The sequence below is a fragment of the Zalophus californianus genome, chromosome X (genome assembly GCF_009762305.2).
Source record: "Zalophus californianus isolate mZalCal1 chromosome X, mZalCal1.pri.v2, whole genome shotgun sequence".
Classification (NCBI taxonomy): domain Eukaryota; kingdom Metazoa; phylum Chordata; class Mammalia; order Carnivora; family Otariidae; genus Zalophus; species Zalophus californianus.
The window spans coordinates 21,034,073-21,055,954 of record NC_045612.1 but is presented as its reverse complement, the minus strand read 5'-3'; the positions used below and the strand labels follow the sequence as shown (position 1 = coordinate 21,055,954).

The window sequence follows — 21,882 nt, the reverse complement described above, 5'->3', positions numbered from 1 at the left end:
GAGGGGGCCCTCATTTGTTCTTGCTCCTCCCTCTCTCAGGCAGCCTCGCTTGTCTCTGGCGGCTCTTGCCCCCAGAAGGAGAGTCACCCTTTGGCTCCTGGCTTGGCTTAGCAAAAACCTAGGCACTTTACCCAGCATCCTCCAGTAGTGCCATTTTCTACCTCTGTCCTCATGGTAGTAGAGCACCACTCTACACTCCTCGGCAGTGCCTTCCTGCTAGTGACTGGACCTCTCTGCCCTTTGGGGATGGGGATGGATAGCAGCTCTGGTTGTCTGGGGATTTACCAGAGGAGACAAATGCCCTGGGCTCTGGTCTTTTCCCTGCTGCCATCCCTTCCCGGGCTTCATGATATTCTAGGTAACTTTTCAGTCTGCCCAGGGCTCTGCACAGAGCTGGCTTGAATCAAGTCAACAAATATTTGTTGTGATGATGTGTCCAGCCTTGAGTGAAGTGCTGTAAGAAATAAAAGCAAATATGACAGTACGAACCCTGCCCCAAAGGAGCCTCAAACCTAACAGGGGAGGCCAGACTTGCCCATGAAATAGTGGAAGGAAGTCAAAAGTCCAGCATCAAGTACCAGGTTATTTGTTTCAGGCTAGGTGCCCTGGATATGTGGAGAAGGAAGGCTAGAGTGTTATAGAATGTTATAGAAGACATAGGATTTCCATGAGACCTTGGTAATACTCTGAGGGATTTGGATAAGTGGTATGTATTAGTTGTCTCTTGTGGTCTAACAGATTACCCTCAAACTTAGCTCAACGCAACAGCAAACATATTATCTCCCATAGCTTCTGGTGGTCAGGGGTTCATGAGCAGCTTAGCTGGGTCTGGCTTGGGGCCATGAGTTTGTGGTCAAGGTGTCAGCCAGGGCTTCATTAAACTGAAGGCTTGACTGGGGCAGGAGGGTCTGTTTCCAGGGGGGCTCCCTCGCATGACTGGTCATTGGCAGGAGACGCCTCCTTGCCTTGCCCTGGGGGCCTCTCCAAAGGACTGCTTGAGTGTCCTCATGACGTGGCAGCTGGTTTCCCCCAGAACAAGTGATCCAAAAGAGAGAAAGGCTGAAGCCACATTGTCTTTCAGGAAGTGGCCTTGGAAGTCAAACACTGTCACTTCTGCACTCTCCTGTTGGCTACACAGGTCAACCCTGTCCAGTGCAGGAGGGGGCTACATGAGAGCACAAATATCAGGAGGGATCATCAGGGGCCATCTTAGAATCTGATGAGGGCAAAGTCTGCCCTCTGGTCGCCCAATGATTCATGTCCCTCCCACACGCAAGGCAGACCTACCTCTCCCAAGGCCCCCCAAAGTCTTGTCCAGTTATGACATCAGCTCCCAGTTTATTTTTTTTAATTTTATTTATTTATTTGAGAGAGAGAGAGAATGAGTGAGAGCACGAGTGAGGGTGGGGGGAGAGGCAGAGGGAGAAGCAGGCTCCCTGATGAGCGGGGAGCCAGACTCGGGGCTCGATTCCAGGACCCTGAGATCATGACCTGAGCTGAAGGCAGATGCTTCACCGACTGAGCCACCCAGGTGCCCCCAGCTCCCAGTTTAGAATCTCATCATCTAACTTAGGTCCAGGTGCAAATGAGGCTCCTTGGGTCTGGTTCCTGGAGTTCAGTTCCTCGAACACAGTTCCTCTAACACTCCCCACATGTAGAGCCCACAAGGGAGAAAGTGAGGCTCAGAGAGGTTGGGCCTTAACCCAGGTTTTGTAGCTAGTGGGTGGCAGAGGCAAGATACCAAACCTACATCTATTTGACTCTTGAGCCCGAGTGCTTTCCACCACCCAAGGTGGGCATGAATGTGATCTAGGGCCATGGTGTGGAGGAAGGTGGGAAGACGCTGGGGTAGGTTAGAAGGCAGGTTTTTACAACAAGAGTGAAGGCTTTAGCAGCTGTGCCTCTTCAGTCGAAGATACCTGTCTCCAGTTCTCTTTGCTCTCAGTTTGCTTCACTCATTTAGTAACAGGACTTGTCCCAAAACCTCAACAAATGGGGATTGAGGCAGGTAAAGCAGGCAAGCGGAGTGTTTGGGGGAAGCTTGGATGTGCCCTTGGTCTCTGATTTCTGATCCCTTGGTCATTCGTTGGTTTATGTGGTTGAGGATTTGAGCCCCTCAGCATCTGCTGTCCGGGTGGGAGCAGATGGGAGCCTGCACTGATCCAGGACCGCCCCCCCCATCTCTGCTTTCCAGGGCAAAGGTCGTTGGAGCCAGCAGAAGACACGATCTCCCAAATCTCCCACCCCAGTGAAACCCACGGAACCATGCACACCCTCTAAGTCCCGAAGTGCCGGCCCAGAGGAGGCCTCCGAGTCACCTACAGCCCGGCAGATCCCCCCAGAGGCACGTCGGCTCATAGTGAACAAAAACGCGGGCGAGACCCTTCTGCAGCGGGCGGCGCGTCTTGGCTATAAGGTAGGGAGAGCCCCAGCGTCTGTGGAGAAGCTTCTCCCCATTGGCTCTTCTGTGGTCTGGGCTTCAACCCCCCCCCCCCCCCGCCCCCGGACTCCTTGTATTGCCCAGATGGTCTCTGGGGCCGCCTAGCTGCTCTCAGGGAGTGTGGGTAGGCAAGCTCATTTGAATATCAATTGGGAATGAAAAGAATTGAAATATTGATAACCCAACACATTCCTAGGCCAGAAATGGGGTTTCGATGTTGTCTTGAGCTTTGTTTTGTGGCGGCTCCCTCACTCAGAGAGGAACAGGGGTGATCATCACTCACTCTTCACACCCTGCAGCTTCCCTTCATTTGGGCTCCCATGCAGGAGAGTCAGTTGTGCATTGGCTCTCCGCCCCCACACTGCTTCCCTAGGGGGTGGAAAGAAAGCAGGAAAGGGAGCTGGCATTTATCAAGCACCACTTTGGTCATGTTAACAGCTCTGATTACTTCATATGATTTCATCTTCACACACTGACCTGTGGAGGTAGGTTTTATTCACTCCATTTTACACGTGAGAACATCAAGGCTTAGCAGTGCTAAATGGTGTGTCCAAGACCGTTCAACTCTTACGTATGAGTCTGAATTCCCACCAGGGTCTTTTTGATTCCCAAGTGCCAGGGTAGGGTGGAAGCCTGACTCCGTGACCATGATAAAATGTTGTTTTTGGACACTTGTTGATATGAACTCCTTGACCATGTGTCTTTGCCCACCATACCAATTATTTCCTAAGGATTTACTCTTAAGGGTGGAACTGCTGGGTTTTAGAGTAGGCCTTGGTTTAAGGCTTCCGATCCATATAACTGACTCATTTAAAGACGGTCGCACGCCCAGCCAGGCTGGTCGGCACAGGAGAACTACCTTGGCGGTGGCTCACTGGCAAGCTGCCCATCTTTCTTGAGCGCCTGGTTTGGGGGCCGGGGTAGGTGCCAAGGGAGATCTGAGGAAAAAAGATGACCAAGCCCTGCCCTCAAGTGTAATCTTCTTTTACCTGGGGCCAAACCAGCAAGTAGGAGAGGGCAGGAGAACCAGCCAGGACAGGACAGGAGCAGGTCGGGCAGCCTGTCATGGGAGGGCGGGAGGAGCAGTCTGAGGCCTGAGGGAAGAGGCCAGCGTGGTCTGCATTGGTGAGGAGGGTAGGGGCCTTGTGCTCGCCTGAGTGCAGGGAACGGGATAGTTCCTGTACATCCAAGAGACAGCACCCCCCCACACTGGCACACACTCGCCTGCTTGTTCGCTCACTTTCTCATTTCTCACTCACTTGCTCTAGCCGGCCAGCCTGTGAGCTAGCTGTCAGTCAGGGTGCCTGAGCTACCCGTGTCCCCGGGGACTGGGAGAGGGCTGGTAATAGGCCCCTGGTACTGCTGCCTACGTCTTCCCCTCAGAAGAGGGGCTGTCTCTCCCCTCCCCCTCAACTGATTCACCAGCTTCATCCCAGACCAGCTGGGGTGCTTCTAGTCCTGGAGTCCTGCCTCTGGTCCTATCGTGTAGCCCAGGGAGGCTAATCATTACTATGTGAATGAATGACCACACTGGGTTATGCTCAGAGCAATCCTGATTTGAGGGGAGGGCTAGAACTGACTGCCCTGGGATAAACATCCAGGGACAGTGCTGAAAACAATTAAAACTAGCCTCCAGAGATAGAACTTCAACCAGTTTTTTTCTTCCTTGCTCTCCAATTACCACCAGAGGCTGTGTTTGCCGCCACATGCCTTATTGCTCTGGTCTGGTGCTGTCTTACAAAGCCCTGGACTAGGGAACCAGTGCTCGGGGAGTTGAGGCCTGAGAGTGTGAGCTCCAGGTGGGCAGGTGAGCCTCTCTGCAGACCTCACCCCAACAACCCACACCCAGATGAGTGAGTATCCTTGGTCATAAGACGTGTCTCCCCACTTCCAAGGAACTAGCCGAGATCCCAGGCCCTGGCCATGGCACTCAGGACTGACTTTGTTGATGAAAGATTTTGAGACTTGCCCGTTATTCCCCGGGATAAAGTGCAGGTCTAAGACTTCCTCTTTGGGCATTTGAAGAGCTTCGAGCCTAACTGGGGTGATTTCAAGAATTAGGCCTCTCTTTGCTCATGGAGCTGTCCCTGTCCCTACAGGACGTTGTTCTCTACTGCCTCCAGAAGGACAGCGAAGACGTGAATCACCGTGACAACGCTGGCTACACAGCCCTGCATGAGGCCTGCTCCAGGGGCTGGACTGACATCCTGAACATCCTGCTGGAGCACGGGGCCAACGTGAACTGCAGCGCGCAGGATGGCACGAGGCAAGAAACCGCTCCCCAACCCCCGCCCCCCCCCCCCAGCTCAGCCCCTCACTCCAGAGAACTTGCTGCAGCCTGGACCTTCGCAGCATGCCAGGCCTTGTCAGGAAGTGTCTCAGGAAGACGGCTACAGACTGCAGGGGGAAGCGGTTTAGGGCAGGGGTGGATGAGTTCCTGGCCGGCCAGCCCACATCTGTTACTAAGGAGAGGTTGGGGTTATTTAGGGATCATCCTGTCAAATGCAGCTTTACCAGGAACACCACTCGGGCGTCCCTCACATCCTCCTGGTGGTGCATCTGTCTTCGGCAGAGTCTTAGGCTTTAGGAACAGGGAGGCCCACCTTAGGGTCACGTCCCAGATTTGATTCTTGATTTGATGTCTGTACACTTTAAAAAAAAAAGACACCTGCTGTGTCTTAAAGAAACTATACCCATTTGCCTCTATCAGAGGGCCTACTTCCTGGGCGAAATTGAGACATGAGCTACTTACCAAGTAAGGGGACTTGGGTCAGAGGACCCAGGCTTTGCTTGGCCGCCACCTAGTGTGTGGAGCCACTCTGCTCATCCCTGCTCCAGGGTGGTCATCCAGATCTTTCTGTTCATACCCCCAGCATCTGCTTTAAGTTTATCCTCAGTCAGGGGGGCCGTTCTCTCCCAAACTCCAGAGCAGCCAGTGGGGCTATAGTGCACCTTAGGGACTGTCCCAAAGTGTAGGGAGAACCTAAGAGAGAAATGGGAGGGAGGAGAAAGAGGCAGAGAGAGGAGAAGGAAGTGGGGAGATCTGATGGTGGGTACAGTTCAGAGGCGGTTCCTCTACCCTAACTCTTACCCGCATTATTCTGGGCTCATCTTATGTTACTTTCCCCTGAGGAAATAGCCTGGTGCTGGACACCCAGGTTCCCATCCTTTGTCCTCACCCTGTATCACCTCTGCAGGCCAGTTCATGACGCGGTGGTCAATGACAACCTGGAGACCATCTGGCTCCTGCTGTCCTATGGGGCTGACCCGACACTGGCCACCTACTCGGGACAGACAGCCATGAAGCTGGCCAGCAGTGACACCATGAAGCGCTTTCTCAGCGGTAAGCACAGCCCAGCCTTGAAGCCATCATCCGTGGGGCTGGCCTCTCATTCCTGAACTCCTAAGGAGGTATTCTTCACCTCCCTCCGTCTCAAACAGCTCCCATGAGGGGCGTCAGCCCTCTTCACAGGCTTTCCTTGAAGTGTCTCAGAAATCTCTGTGCACTTTAAAAAGCCCAGAGGTCCACTTCCTCTTATTCCTGTGCCATGAGTGTCCATATCGCATGCATCCTCTTCAGGGCCATGGCAGCCGACAGGGACCCATTTCCCAGCGAGGTATGTGGGGTAGGCCTCCTTGGGAGACAGCGGCCCCACTAATAGATTGAGCTGTGGGCAAAATGTGTTGACCCCTGTTCTGAGTGGGATGTTAGTTACAAAGAAACGACACTTAGCGTTTTGCTTTTGTCTTTGTACTTTCTTCTTGTTGGTGATCAGAGTGGAACCCTTGGGACCCCTCCTAATGCTGTATTTCTTTTTTTTTTAAAGATTTTATTTATTTTAGAGAGAGCATGCGCGTGCATGAGCACGGGGGAGGGGCAGAGGGAGAGGGAGGAGCGGGCTCCCCCCGGAGCAGGGAGCCCGATGTGGGGCTCGATTCCAGGACCCTGGGACCATGACCTGAGCCGAAGGCAGACGGTTCACCGACTGAGCCGCCCAGGCGTCCCTGATGCTGTTTCTCACAGCCCCTGCCTGTGGTAACTGACATTCCCTCGGCGCCTCCCTTCCCTCGTTCTTCCTCCCTCACCTGGCCCCTTGAGAAAAGTGCCTGGTGTTCAGGCCCATGGCAAGAGCCACAAGGCAACATGCATTTATTTTCTCATTAGTGGATAGCCACTGTTTGTCTGCAGTTCGATAGCTCTACCGAGTTGGGCAGCAGGGCAGAGGGAAGGAGGGAAGTCTAGTACAGGCATGCTCACTGGGAATCTGCTCAGACTTGACCGAATGAAGGAACCCCACCTCCTTAGTGACATCACAGCTCGGCCCTTGCTCTAGCAGTTTCTTCTTCAGACTGCCAGAGCGCTGGGCAGATCTGAAGCAGCTAGCAGTCGTCTCGTTGCCCCTCTGTGGAGGCTTCCATGTTTGTGGTTGAACCCCTCTCAGAGCAGGAGCCCATGGGACCAAGGGTTTGCTCGAGGCCACTCAGTCTCACCCGGGCTGTGGCCCTCGTTAATCCTAAAGGCCCACCTCCCTGAAGATACAGTTCTGGGTTCCCAGCCAGGGGATCATTTATTTCTTGAACAAAGGTTAACTAGATAGCTGATGATGGAAGGAGAAACAAAGGAACATGAACTAAAGGTCCCCATGGGAGGAGGACTAGGTGGGAAGCACCACCTCGTACTAACAAAAGCCGAAGGGGAAGTGATGGGAGGCTGTGGAGGGAGACCTTGACCCCTGCTCAGCCAGCCTCCATCCAGCCCCCAGTCGAGCCAGCTAGACCCTGCAGTCACTGGTCACCGTGTACAGGCCTCAGGCCTCCCTTTGGAACCAAGCCCTTCTGGCTAGGGGCAGGACTGCCTTTTCCCTCCTCAGCTCTGGGGTCCCGGGCCCCTGTCCGTGAAGGGCCAAGCAGTTTGGGGATGCTCATTTCATCATTTGTCCTGGGCTAGTGATGATTCTTGTTCACTTTGACTGCACTGTCATGGAGGCGCAGGGCTCAGGGCAAGCCACCCTTTGTGGCCTTTTCTCCTATACCATGTGCCACGTGCACTGTCTTACACACACACACACACACACACACGTCTGCCCTCGACTTGATTATCAGGAGAAGCCGGCAGAGATGAACACACACACACACACACACACACACACACACACGTGTCTGCCCTCGACTTGATTATCAGGAGAAGCCGGCAGAGATGAACACACACACACACACACACACACACACACACACACACACACACACACACACACACACACACGTCTGCCCTCGACTTGATTATCAGGAGAAGCCGGCAGAGATGAACACACACACACACACACACACACACACACACACACACACACACACACACGTCTGCCCTCGACTTGATTACCAGGAGAAGCCAGCAGAGATGAACACCCAGAACTTCTCAACATGATAAAAACACTACATGAAGCTCTGTCTCTGATCAACAGGTTTAATCCAGGGGCTTCTCTTGGGGCTAGAAACTGCCCTCCTGAGGGTCTCAGGGCTCTCTGGATCCAAATAAAGCTATCTGACCACCTTAGTAAGCAGACAAACTCTTTTCTTCCCTGACCCCTTCTCCAAAATCCCAAAGGAATCCAAATGTTGAAACCATTTTCAGTAGTTAAAAATTTAGAAACAAAACACATTTTTCCCTCTCATTTCCATTAGCTAATCCCAACTACTAGCCAGCCTTTTGATGCCTTCTTAAACTAACCAGAATGCCAGCCCATGTTGCAGAGTCAAGAGACTTTTTTCTTTTCTTTTTTTAAGATTTTATTTTTAAGTAATCTCTATAACCAACGTGGGGGCTCGAACTCACCACCCTGAGATCAGGAGTCGTATATATGCTCTACTGACAGAGCCAGCCAAGTGCCCCAAGAAAAGAGTTTTCTTAATTCTGGTCCTTGGTAGCCTGTCCAGGCCAAACACCTTCGTTCAAATCTTAACACTGCTTCTCAGCCTCACAGGCACGGAGCTTCAGTGCCGTAATGGGGGCCAGGAACTGAACGGAGTGTTGGAACAGAGCCACCTCTTTTCCATGCAAATATCAAGTGCCCATCAAAGGCAGATCTCTGGCCAGCTGTTTGGGACAGTGCCGGCAAGCCAGGCTAGGACCTTGGCCCAACACCCTGGGGAGGCAGGCACGGGCAGCAGTCAGAGGCTCCTGGGAGAGGGGACTTGGGCCCAAAGTTTGTTTTGGGGGGATGAGAAGTTAATACTCAAGCTTTTTTTTTTTTTTTTTAATTGAGGTGAAATTCACTTCATCTAACCATTTGGAAGCAAATGGTTCAGTGGCACTTAGTGTATTCACAATATCGTATGCGCCATCATCAGGAGCTTAATTCCTTGAACCTCGTATTTTTCTCTCTTTTTGAATCCCGGCAGCCTCCCCGCCAGCAAGTCTCACGGAACCACTGCACAGGGCAGCATAGTGGCTGCAGAAGGCACCCTGGGGTTGGAAGTTTGGGAGGCGTTTCCCCTCACTGCCCCCCTCCTCAGCCCCTAAACCTGGATGCATTTGGGTGGACTTCTGGATTTATTAATTTTTTTTAACCTTGCCTATCTGGCTGAGGTATTTAAAAAGCTTTTTGCTTTTCATCCCCAAGCATTTGCCTGACCAGACTCTCCATAGATTAATTGTCTTCTTCCTCCCCCGGCGGCGATCCCACTGGGCCAAAGATGAAGGCGAATCCTGGTAGGGTGCGAAGGGCTCCATTTTCTGCAGGTGGAGATGATGAGCTCAAGCCTTGGTGTTGCTCGTGGTGTAGAGCTTCCCTCTCTTTGCGCGAGGTCCCTGTTTTGGAAAAGTCTGGGAATCGAATCCTCTTTTAAATACACAAAGGAATGTCACTAATTACAGATATCCTGGAGTGAATCCTTTCGCATCTGGGTTATAAGTGTGGATTTTTCTTTATTGAGTTGGCTTAAAGTGAGGCCCATTTCTCCTGAGATCAGGAAGGGTATGGTGGCACCCCTCATCCGTGTGCTTATTGAGCCCCCCGTTGGGTTTCAGGTACTGGAGGTCAGGCAGCAGAGCCCTTTCTCTCATCCTCAGGCTTGGAGCACCAGGCCATCCAGACTCTCAGAGAGGCCTGTGGAAGACCTCCTCCTTGGGCCAAATTACAGGCAGGCATGTGACCGATTTGCCTTTGACCCTTTGAAGAAAAGAATAATATCCAAGCTAGTCAAGGGAAAACAGATTCGTGTCCCTGCTCTGTCAGAAAGAATGTGGGGGCCGAGGGGAGTTGTTGCAGTTTGGTTTGGGGCATCCGAGGAAATATCGGCACTGCTTTTTCTTCCACTGATGAAAGGGTTAGCAGTGTACCCTCTCGAGGTCAGGGAATCACAGGTTTTGTTTTTCCTGCCGGAGACCTCTGCCATACGGCCCCGTGTCAAAGACTGCTTGTTTTTGGTTTTTCTCCCCTTTCATGTCCCTTGGCTGGTGACTTGGTTGGAGGACACGGGGAGCGGTATGGTGGGACCCTGGGAAAGAGAGAAACTCTGATTGCCAGGGTGACTGCTCGCACTGAGTAGTTAAAACATTTTTTGTGGAGACAAAATTCACAGAACATAAAATCAAGCACTTCGAATGGAACGATTCAGTGGCGTTTCGTGCATTCACAACGTTGTACAGCCACTGCCTCTATCTGGTTCCAAAACATGTTTATCACCCCCAAAATGAAGGCCCACACTCACTAAGCAGCTGCTCTCCATCCTCCCTCCCCTCCCTCCGTCGCCCCGGCCCCCAACAGGGACCCATCTACTCCCGGTCTCTCTGGATTTGCCCATTCTGGACATTACATGTAAGTGGACTCGCCCAACACGGGGCCTTTTGAGTCCGACCTCTTTCACGTAGCGTCACGTTTTCAAGGCCCGTCCACGAGGTGGCATGTTTCAGTACTTACTTCTGAAGGCTGAGGAGTATGCCACCGCACGGCTTCGCCGCTCACCGGCTGCGGGACGTGCGGGTGGCGCCCGCCTGCTGGTGGTGGCCGGGGCTGCTGGGAACACGTGCGCGCGCATGGGCATGAGCACCTGCTTCCAGTCGTCGCGGCCACGTACCCGGGAGCAGGACTGCCGGGCTGAAGGCACTTCTCGGAGGAGAGGAAAAGTGTAAAGGACTGAGCGTGGTGGGCGGGGGCAAGAGCCAGTCAAGGGAGAGGCAAGGCACTCCTTGTCCTGATTGTACGTGGAGGCCTGTGCGGCGGCGCGACCGGAAGCTGCGCCATCAGGCCAGCCACGGAGCTGCTTCTGGGGCGCAGCTCGCGGACGTGCTCCGCGTCCGCGTCTCTTCCTGCCGATTCACACTGGGCTGCCTCGGAAAGGCACATTCACCTGCAGGAGCCCCAGGTTCGCTCTCGGCGGGGTGAATTGGCGGCCTGTGCATGCCGGGGTTTCAGAAGGCAGGCCCTAGAGAGGAGCCCCAGGAATCTGGTGAGCGAGGGCTGCTCTGCCTGCCGGAGTCGCCATGTGACCTCCGGGGGGGGAGGGGCAGCAGTCATCGGGGACCCGTATGTTTCGGCCGGCTGGTTAAGCAAGCATGCTACTTTTGGTCTCACCTCCTGGTAATTCCTCCCTCCCTTTCCTCCCTGTATATTTATTGTGCTCCTACGATGTGCCCGGAACCTGGGCTTATTGGGCCATGGGGAGAGAGCGATGAGCAAGACAGACGTGGTGCCCGCCTTCTGGAAACTTAGGCTCTCACACCTTCCTCTCCCAGGACACCAAGCACAAGGCCAGGCACAGAATGGGCACCTGCCTAACTGATGCTTCTGGCAGAAACTCCTTCCAAGTCTCAAGGGGCACGGGGTCCAGAGAAGTGCCCAAACGGCCAGTGGTGACCTCAGCGTTGTTTTGCCGAGTACATAGAAAAAGATCTAATGTACGTGACTAAAGGTTTCCCACTGTAGCTGCTCAGCCATTATTTTGAAAGCTCTCTCTGGCTGCTTTTTCCTGCCAGAAGAAAGCTGTAATCTCCTAGAAGGTTGCTAAAAACTTCTTTCAGGAGCTCACAACAGCTAATAGGCATTTTTGCTGAGAGGATGTGTGACCCAAAAGGGCAGGCTGTTGGAGTGCGGTGGTGCCTTTCACTGGGGGAAACTAGCTTCGGGCCTTCAGGAGGGGCTGCCGCCTTGCCCCTGGGATTTGGCTCAGCGAAGGCGCCCTCAGGTCGCCTGTGCCCTTTGGACTCTCGCCCAGTCCTTGTGGCCAGGTGTCGCTTGAGGACAGGTAGCACGCATACAGAGCTAAGTCAGCTTGCCAGCAGGGCTAGGTAGCATATTGGCAGCCACGGGGCCACATGCCCACAGATGACACGGTTGAGTTTGTCATGAAAACCTGCTTTTTGTCCACGCGGGGTTGCGAGGTGAGACAACCTCATAGATGCTGCTTAGCCAGGAAATAAGGAGGCGGAGTGGCGACCTGCTGTCTGTCCTCGGGTCAAGTAAGCAGAAGGTGGTTTAAAATGTGTTTATTGTGGCAAAATACTTAGAGCAAAACATGTACTATTTTAACCATTTTAAAGTGTACAATTGAGTGACATTAAGTACATTCATAACGTTGTGCAACCATCCCCGCTGAGTTTCAGAATGTTTTCATCACCTCAAAAGGAAACCCTGTGCCCATTAGGCAGTCACTTCCTGTTCCTTCCCAACTACCAGTCTGCTTTCTGTCTCTAGATTTGCCTGTTCTGGACATTTTATATACATGGAATCATACAGTATATGGCCTTTCGTGTCTGGCTTCTTTCATTCAGTGTAATGTTTTTAGGGTTCATTCAGTACTTTGCTTTTTCTTAGAACTGCATAATATTCCATTATATGGCCAGACCATGTTTTGTTTATCCCTTCATCAGCTTAACAACATTTGGGTCGTTTCCACTTTTTTTTTTTTTTTTTTTGGCTATTGCGAGTAGACCTGCTATGAACATTCATTTGTGTATAAGGTTTTGTTTGAACACCTGTTTTCAATTCTTTTGGGTATATACCTAGGAGTAGAAGCATAAACTTGGCCCTCTCCCCCATGTTTTCCAAAGATGAAACAGAAGGAATTATGCTTCTTTATCTTACTTTGAATTGGAGAGATCCTGATTGGCTATATGAACATTGTGACCTGCAGGGGGAATTGAAATCTTGGGATAGGTCTAAGATTCTGCTCGCAGAGTCCATTCCTTACACCACTAAGAGCAGGGATCCCAGACCTAAATGCCTTTGGGCTGATCATGGAGGAGAGCAGAGCAGGCTGGGTGGGGACTGTGGACTGTGGAGCCAGAGAACGCACATGTCGCCTCTCCCCTCCAGCCAACTGTTGACATGCAGGAATGCGGGATGCAGTGTTGCCAGATTTTCTGATTTTTTTTTTTTCAGGAAAAGTTGGAAATCGGGATTTTTAGGTGAAATCTCTCAATTTTAAAAACTTCAACGTTAATTAACTTTTTTTTTTTTTTTTTGGTTTAAAACACTGGGCCAAACTCCATGTGGTCAGTGGGCTAGATTTGGCTCCTGGCTACTGGTTGGCAACCTCTGATTAACAGCAGGAAATGTATCTCTCTCTGGTAGCTCCCAGGCCCTCTTGTGGTCCTTCCTTCCCTTCTCCCGTCCTCCTAGCCCTCTGTGGACATACTTTGTTTCTAGATCCTTCTCCAGCCTACCCTCCTTGTCTCACTGCCTTCTCTTCTTTCATCAGATCACCTCTCGGATCTTCAGGGCCGGGCAGAGGGTGACCCTGGCGTGTCCTGGGACTTTTACAGCAGTTCTGTGTTGGGTAAGCTTGGAGTCAGATTCCTCCCATGCTTGCCTATGGCTCAGAGATGGGGGATTGCTTTGGGTTTCATGGATTCTTCTCAAAGACAGGAGTGACCCTGTGGAGGCAGCCTTTCTCCACTTGTTAGTAACTTACGGACCCTTTCAACCCAAACCCTAGCCCACGCTCCCCCCAGACTCAGATGCCACAAAGCCACCCCTCATTAGCCCTCTCCCACTTCTGCCCCAGGTATTGTTTTCCTTCTCTGTCCCCCAGGGGCCCTTGTCCTCCCTTGCTTTGTCTTAACCCTGCCAGAAGCCCCTGTTGTGCATCATCCTCTCTTCTGGTGTTGCTCACACTCACGAGAGACCCAGCCCCTCACCTGGCCACTCTCATTCCCTCCCTTCCCTTCCCCTGCCACGCACACTTTCTGAGACCACTGCCCTCTCCCGAGTGCTTAGCCTCTGACCCAGGCTTTCCTCTCTTGGAAGAGTCTTTATCTGTGACCCCATCAGCTCACACTCATCCCTTGGGCCAGGGCTGCAGATTGGGGGAGGTGCCCATCCCCGAAGCCCTGGGGAAGCTGGAGCGGGAGAAGGTTGGGATGGAATGAAGTGAGCCACGCCCAGACATGTGGGGAATGGAACTGGCTGAGCGGCCCCTCTGGGTTTCTGAGGGCCCAGTAGGCCTGGCAGGTGTTTTTCTACCTTGCCTTTGACTGCTGGTAGTGTCAGCAGGCTTCATATCACCTGGCTTTATTCCAACTGAAAGGTGGAGGAGTATAATGAATTTCTGGCCACAAAATAATGTCTCCCAGGGATAGAGCTTTCATGGGCCCTCCCAAGGGTGGGAACCATGGGATCAGCGAAACTGGGCCCCGACCAGGGGTCTGTGGGCTTGTTGTTTATCTACTAATCACCCACCTTCAGGCCCCTTTTCTTTTTTTAAAAAAAAGTTTTATTTATCTGGCAGAGAGAGAGACACAGCGAGAGAGGGAACACAAGCAGGGGGAGTAGGAGAGGGAGAAGCAGGCTTCCCGCAGAGCGGGGAGCCTGATTCGGGGCTCCATCCCAGGACCCTGGGATCATGACCTGAGCCAAAGGCAGACACTTAACGACTGAGCCACCCAGGCGCCCCCAGGCCCCTTTTCTTGTTGGAGCATTTCTTCAATTTTTTTTTAAAGATTTTATTTATTTATTTGACAGAGGCACAGCGAGAGAGGGAACACAAGCAGGGGGAGTGGGAGAGGGAGAAGCAGGCTTCCCGCTGAGCAGGGAGCCCGATGCAGGGCTCGATCCCAGGACCCTGAGATCATGACCTGAGCCGAAGGCAGACGCTTAACGACTGAGCCACCCAGGCGCCCCTCTTTTCTTCAGTTTTGTGCATGTAGCTAAGTCCTAATATCCCATGTGCTCTCCTTACAGAGGAAAAAGATGGCTTTGCCTGTGACCTTCTGCATAATCCTCCCGGGAACTCTGATCAAGAAGGAGATGATGTGGAAGAGGATGATTTTATGTTTGAGCTCTCAGACAAGCCTCTTCTCCCTTGCTACAACCTCCAAGTGTCAGTGTCCCGAGGGTAAGTGTCTAAGAGATCTCCAGGAACCGAATGCCAGGATCCTGGCAACCCCTGGCCTGCCTCCCTGGGAAGGGTGGAGCTCTCCAGGAGGAAGCCCAGACCTGGCGAGCTAACACTGGAGCTCGGGGAAGCTGACATATGACCAAGGCCAGCCTGACTTTCCCGCTCTGCTCAGTTAACGTTCGGAACAGAGGCTGTAAGCTCCAGATGTATTGACTGTATGTCCTTTCCAAACCCCAAATCTAGATTCGCTCTCTGAAGGATTCTGCTTGCTGTTCCTGGGTGTAAGAGGTGATATTTGGGAGATATTTGGGCTGATGAACTATTAGAATCTCTGGAACATTTTTGTGGTTTCTGGGAACAGCCAGACAGAATATTTGAAACTGAGATTCTTGGAAAAGCCGCGACATACGGTTGCCATCGCTAAGGGGCTGCTGGGGTCCTTAAGGAGCCCACGGGCTGCTTTCTCGGAGCCTTCGTGTTGATGAGATGATGGCATGGGCACTGTCCTCTCAGATGACTGTGGATATTACTAACGGATGTCACCCATTTTCAGAGACTAGAATATACCTGACACCATTAGACCAAACCTGGTTTAATCTTTACTTGATGATCCAGAAGGGAGTTGGTCGGCCTGCGGGGCTGTGGCTCTGGTCGGCTTTCACTGGATGGCAGCATGTGACCGTGCTGCTTAGGAGGATGCTGGATGACCTGTGCTTTTGTTCTTAGCCCCTATTATTCAGTATTTTCTTCTTGGTGTCTTCACATAGTTCAAATACCTTTGCAAACACTCTTAAGGATACTTTTCCTTTGATATCTATTTTTAAAGTATCCGACCCTGTTTTTGTTTAAAAAGTGATGGTACATGAAGTGCGCACGGCAGAGGGGAGGACGGGGCATCGGGAGCCCTTCAAGTGAGTCCCTCAAGTTGACGACTCTAACCATTGAGCCACAAGGCTCTGTGCGTCCCTTCCCCCAGGGCCTGATAAGAATAAAAATAGCCTATATGATGACACTGGTAGGGATCAAGTTTCAGGGGCTTTTGGTCCTTATTCTTCTGGGCATCAGCTGATCCCCGAGGGTGGGGCAGGGCCTCTGGGATATAGTATTGCACAGTTAATTAATTCCTCCAGAGTATTCAGCACCTCCTTCTCTGAAACAGGATCTTGGGCCCCAGGCAGTAAAAGGACCAGGGTAGCGTGCATCAGGTGTGGAAGGAACACGGGGCAACCGAGGGCCACTGGCCACGCAGCGAGCCAGGCAAGCAGGTTTTCAGCTGAGAGCTTGGTCCGGGCAAAGCTGGGTCTCCTGCCAGTCCGGCCTCCTGTCCTCCCGTGCCTCTTTGGAATCCGCCCTTCGCCACAGCTGCAGCACAATGGGAAATACAGATTCTCCAAGAAGTAGGGAGGGTATAGGGGCACCTAGGTGGCTCAGTCGGTTGAGCTCCTGACTCTTGGTTTCAGCTGGGGTCATGATCTCTGGGTCATGAGATCGAGCTCCCAGTGAGGCTCTGTGCTCAGTGCTGAGTCTGCTTGGGATTCTTTTCCCCCTCCCTCTCCCTCCCCCTCTGCTCCTCCCCCCACTCACTCTGTGCTTGCGTGCTCACGCAGGCACTCTCTCTCTCTCAAATAAATAAGATCTTAAAAAAAAAGAAGTAGGGAAGGTGTAGAATGATGACCCTGAGGCCCTGCAGGGTTCATAACTGCCTTCGGAATCATCAAAGCAAAGCTGAATTCTTATTACCAACTGTTCTGAGGGCTCTTTTCCATTTTTTTTAAAGCGATGGTCTTTATGGTATGGTATCTATAGTCCCTTTCTCTGAACCCAGAGCACTCCATTTCCTGATGGTGCGAAAAGAGCATTTACCGTCCCTGGAAAGGCATTGCATGTTAGGGAGAAGGGGTGTGAGTCTGGGCAGAAGTGGTATGTGGTGTGCAGAACAGTCTGTCCTGTACCCGTGTCTTCAGCAGGTGCACCGGGCAAACTCCGAGGGCCAGAATACAGCCTTCAGAGCATCTCCAGGCTAGTGGAAGAGACAGACGAGTATACAATCAGTTCTAATAAGAGACAAAATAAAAATGTCACATAGTTGAGCAAGGTGTCAAGTGAATGATGGGAGTTCCACTCCACCCTGAGCCCCCATTCCTGTGCCACAGAGACAGCAGTTTCCATTGCTTTTGTAGCCTTTCTGAGACAGGCAGTGTTCGAAGGATTATAAAGGGGGTGTGAGCCAAATGCCATGGAACGGTGGGAGATGGGACGAGCGACCAGTTTCATGGAGGGTGGGGAGGTTGGGGAGGTTGGGCGGGAGGCTTCACAGGTGATCCGGCATCTGAGCTGGGCCTGAGAGGCTGATAGAGGGCGTGGTACAAGCAAAGGCTAACAAGTTCAGGAAGTTCAGAAAGTAGGGCTTGTCCTTCATCCAATGGCTGGCACTTGGTGGGGTGGGGGGATACAGTGTGTGCGTGCGCACGTGTGCGTGTGTGTGTGTGTGACGGGGGAGACTGGGCTGAAGAGGTTGGATGGGGTCATTTTTTTTGTTTTTTTTATTTTTTTTTTTTAAAGATTTTATTTATTTATTTGAGAGAGAGAATGAGAGGTAGAGAGCACAAGCGGGAAGAGGGTCAGAGGGAGAAGCAGACTCCCTGCTGAGCAGGGAGCCCGATGCGGGACTCGATCCCGGGACTCCAGGATCATGACCTGAGCCGAAGGCAGTCGCTTAACCAACTGAGCCACCCAGGCGCCCTTTTTTTGTTTATTTATTTATTTATTGAGAGAGAGAATGGTAGATAGAGAGCACATGAGAGGGAGGAAGGTCAGAGGGAGAAGCAGACTACCTGCCGAGCAGGGAGCCCGACGCGGGACTTGATCCAGGGACTTCAGGATCATGACTTGAGCCTAAGGCTGTCGCTTAACCAACTGAGCCACCCAGGCACCAGGATGGGGTCATGTTTGAAAGGTCTTGCAATATCGTGGTAAAGAATTTGGAGGCTTTTTTTTTTTTTTTTTTGCTGGAGGTATGGAGATCCGTGGAAAGCAGTTCAGGGAGTGAGAAGATCGGATTTTCTTTTTAGAAAATGAATAGTAAGTAATAGATAGTAATAGAGGATCCAGCGGGGGCGGGTGGGGGTGCAGCCAAGTGACTCTTGGCAGAGGGCAACCAGTTGGGAGGCCGATGCGGCCGCTGGGAGCCGGACAGTGCCACGGGAGGAGGGACCGCCTTGGAATGGGGCCCATTAACCTGGTGATGCAGCGTGTCTTCCTGGTTTGGTCAAAGGGAGGAGCTGTGGCCCCTGAGCGGCCTCTCTAGCACCCCTCCCAGCTGTCCCCAGGCTGCCGCCTAGTCGGGTGTGCTCTGCAAAGTCAGACTGGCTGTAATGTGAGCTCCCGCCCTGCAGAAAGGACGGTGCTGCCGCTGGAGAAAAAACTTGTCTAATGCATTCCAGAGCCAAAGAGAAATGCCTTTTAGATTACCCGCAGTTTAGGCCTTTCTCCACGGCTCCCCGTCTGTTGGGGAAGGTCTCAGAGAACAAGGAGGCAGGGGAAGCAGGAGTGAGAACAGGAAAGGGAAACCAGACAGGGGAGCAGGGGTCGGGTGGGGGGAAGAACTGGTCCCAGCAGATGGTAAATTCCAAGTTTCGGGGTGTGGGGGAAAGCCTAGGGATGCCTGCTCTGAGTTTTAGGTTCTGGAAGGTCCATTTTCCCTCCCGCTCCCACTTTTTGGGAAGAGCTCAGTCACGAGTTGAGTGCTGGAGATGGAGCTGAAAGCTGGTTCGGCCACTGGAGGGAACAGGAAAGTTTTACCTCAGCGACACCCAAGGAGCCCATGGTTTAGTTTTGGGGCAGGAGTAGCCAGACCGGCAGCCTTCCTGGGCCCTCCGGAGTGTTCCCGGCACCCCACTGCTTCCCCCCAACCCCCTTCCCTAACTCCTACTCTTGCCTCTTCCAGGCCCTGCAACTGGTTCCTCTTTACCGACGTCCTGAAGAGGCTGAAGCTTTCCTCCAGGATCTTTCAGGCTCGGTTCCCGCACTTTGAAATTGCCACCTTGCCCAAGGCCGAGTTCTACCGGCAGGTAGCCTCCAGTCAGCTTCTGACCCCAGCCGAGAGGCCCGGAGGCATGGACGACAGATCGGCCCCAGGCTCCTCTGAGACTGTGGAGCTGGTGCGGTACGAGCCCGAGCTCCTTCGGCTCCTGGGGTCTGAGGTGGAGTTCCAGCCTTGGAACAGTTGACCAGGCCAAGGGCCGCTCCCTTTTCTTCTTTCTCCTCCCCCACCCCCCCGGGTCTTTCCCCCGCCGCCGAGCACCAGACTGCAGAATGAGGCAATAATACGGACCAACAAGAAGCCGCCTTATCAATGCCAGCATTAGTGACTGGATTTTTTTTTTTTTTCCGGTTATGATTAGTTCTCATCTCCCTGTCATCGTCTTTGTTGTTGTGGTTGGTGATGGGAGTGGAAAGTTGAACTCCACATCTGAGGACAAGAGGTCCCGGGGATGGTGGGAGGTGGCGCCAGGGTCCATTGGACTGGCTTCCTTTGTGTGTGACCAAGACCACACCTGGGCGCTGGGGTGGCCTCGGCCTGTCCGGAGGAGAAATGAGAAAAGCCCAAATCTCTGAGCGACCCCTCCGTTCCCCTGTGTTCTTCTGTCTTCCATAGTATTTATTTTATTAGTATTTAATTTGTATTGTTTCATTGGTTTCTGATAAGTCTGTATCACTGTGATGATTTGAGACAACTTGTTGTATTGAGGGACTTTCTTCACCTCCTTTCTTTGTCTTTCTTGATCAGCTCTGGAGCTGCCCCCTCCCTCTGACAAAGTGACTCCCAGGTTTGTTTTCACCCCACTGGGGAGGGGGCAAGAGGGGTGGGGGGAGGGGGGCCCTAAGGACCTGTGACTAATGAAGGTGGCTGGTGCTGGCCTGGGGCTGGGGGGTTGAGGGTAATCCTGAGGCTTTGGTGCTTCCCCACCCCCCATTTTTCTGTTTCACCACCTGCCCTTTGCAGCAGCCCCACTATCTTGAGATTAGTTTTCTGGGGAGGGATGGATTGTGAGGGGGGAGGGGTTAATGGGTCACTCTATTTGGGGAGAGTCAAGAATGGGCCTGAAGGCCAAGATCGCCCCCTCCTCACAGTTCCTTCACTGCTCCCCTCAGAGTGCACAATATGGGCTTGTACCCGCATCTCCACCCCGCTCCTGCAGCCACCCCACCCCCTCTGGCCCTCACCCTTTCTCGATGCTGAGCCTCTCAGCTCCCAGCCCTTGACCCTCACCTCTCCCCCTTGCCAGACTCAGTACCCCCTTCCTCTCTCCTCCCTGCTTCTCCCTCTGCCCCCCATTCTCCTTTGGAATCTGCAGAGGGCTCTGGGATGGATTGCCAGATGTGAGATCCAGGCCTCAGCTGTTTGCTAGGTGAGGGCAGGAGGTTGGGCTCCGCTCCTGCTGAGGGACCTGGGGCTGATTGTGGGGCCCTGCCAGGCCTCCCTCCTGGCCTCCTGCGCTGGGTTTGTTCTGGAAGAGAGAGGGAGAGAGGGAGGAGCTGGGGGGGCGGTTCCCTGTCCCTGCCCTGCTCTGTGGCATTGTCTTTCCTACTCTTGTTCTTATTTTTCTACCAATTGCTATTTTTTCCAAACAATCCTTGTAGAGAGTATGTACCATCCGAAGGCAGGAGGGCCTCGCTGTGGCCGGCTCTGGTTGGAGATGGTACAGTTTTATTGTACAGGTGCTAAAACAACAACAACAAAAGAAGAAAATGGAAAAAAAAAAAGACAAAAAAAAAGGCAAAAAAAAAAAAAAAGCCAGTTTGAGGATGGGACAATCTCTTCTCTGGAGACTCCTGACCCATGCAGGAGCATTGGTGGTTATTTTCTTTGTATTGTGTTTGTTCTTTGTTCCCAGGGGGAAGTTCTAGGCCCCCTTCTGTAGGACTGCTCCCCACCCCCACCATACTGCCCAGTTGGTTTTGAACAGCTGTTCTCCCTTTTTAAAAAAAAAAAAATATATATATATATATAAAGTTGAGGGGTTTTGGGTTTTAATTTTTTGGTTTTGTGGGGGTTCATGGTATTGTGTGGTTTATTTTATGTTTGCCTTTACCTTTTTGCATTTGGGTGTGTATTCTGGCTGCCCTTTATGTTTCATTTTAAGCAACTGGCTGTGGAGTCAAAAACACTTGCATACTGAAAAACCTGTGTCAGGGCTTCTGTCTCCTGTCTTTACTCTTCTCCCCGCATTGGCTCTTCCGTGGTTAAAACAGATGGACGTCCTGATGGGAAACCCCTAATCCTGCCTTGCAGTTTGGGTAGCACGAATGAGGACAAGGTGGCAGGGCTAGTGAACATTTGGGCCACTGGGGCAAGATCTGGAAAGAAAAGGCAGGGCAGGGGCACATCCTGGTGGGGTGCGGGGACAGGGAGCGGTGGGAAGAATGGACTACCTGCGTCCGTTGAGCCATGCATGCGTGTGCACGTGTGTGTGTGTGTGTGTGTTCCTTGTTTGCCACAGGAGTAGCAGGACTGGAAGGAGGAGCCCTCTTAGGCTGTAAGGAATGACCCTCTTTAACTCAAGATCACCTGCCTGCTGGCTCCCTTGCCCTGGGCCACCCACATCTGCATCTGAGCACACAGTCTCCTCACTCCCTCACTGTTGTGCCTGTGCTCCCCCTGCTCACCCACACAGTGCAGGCCTTCCATGGTTCTGGCTTCCTAAGAGCCAGCTACTATGGAGGCAAGATGCCCATCCTGGATTTTACACCTTTTCTTCCCACTTCTGAAAAACAGTGGTAGAAGCTCCAGTTCCTTCTGACTGCTGGCTCCAGAATGGGCCTGTTACTGGTTGAGGGGAAGGGGAGGGCTTGATAGGTCTGGGGTGTTTAAGCTATATTCTTAGGACCTCTCACTGTGGCTTAAGTCTCTGGGGAACCCTGTCAGTATACAGGTGAGGGGATCTGTGGGTCTGGCCAACTGGAGGCTAGCCAACCCCTGGAGTGAACTGTGAGCTGCCCTTAGCTCAAGCCCCAGGAGCACGCTTCAACCCAGGTCTTTCTGTCCAGGTGGAGGAACACCCATTCCTTTGAGCCACAGCATTAATCTTCCTCATTGGCCTTTGCTT

The 21,882-nt window shown here is 52.5% G+C and overlaps 1 protein-coding gene across 6 annotated transcripts in view; it reads left to right on the top strand.

Annotated features, from left to right (window-relative positions):
* BCORL1 (BCL6 corepressor like 1) overlaps positions 1-20,962 on the top strand; it is a 63,961-nt gene extending 42,999 nt beyond the window's left edge. For all 6 annotated transcript variants that reach the window (XM_027609417.2, XM_027609411.2, XM_027609412.2 and 3 more), the window contains 6 exons: positions 2,195-2,416; positions 4,540-4,706; positions 5,638-5,783; positions 13,136-13,213; positions 14,617-14,770; positions 18,720-20,962. In XM_027609417.2, the coding sequence (XP_027465218.1) occupies positions 2,195-2,416; positions 4,540-4,706; positions 5,638-5,783; positions 13,136-13,213; positions 14,617-14,770; positions 18,720-19,002 (1,050 nt within the window). In that variant the 3' untranslated portion in view covers positions 19,003-20,962. The remainder of the gene's footprint in view (positions 1-2,194; positions 2,417-4,539; positions 4,707-5,637; positions 5,784-13,135; positions 13,214-14,616; positions 14,771-18,719) is intronic.
* Positions 20,963-21,882: the final 920 nt, after the last annotated feature.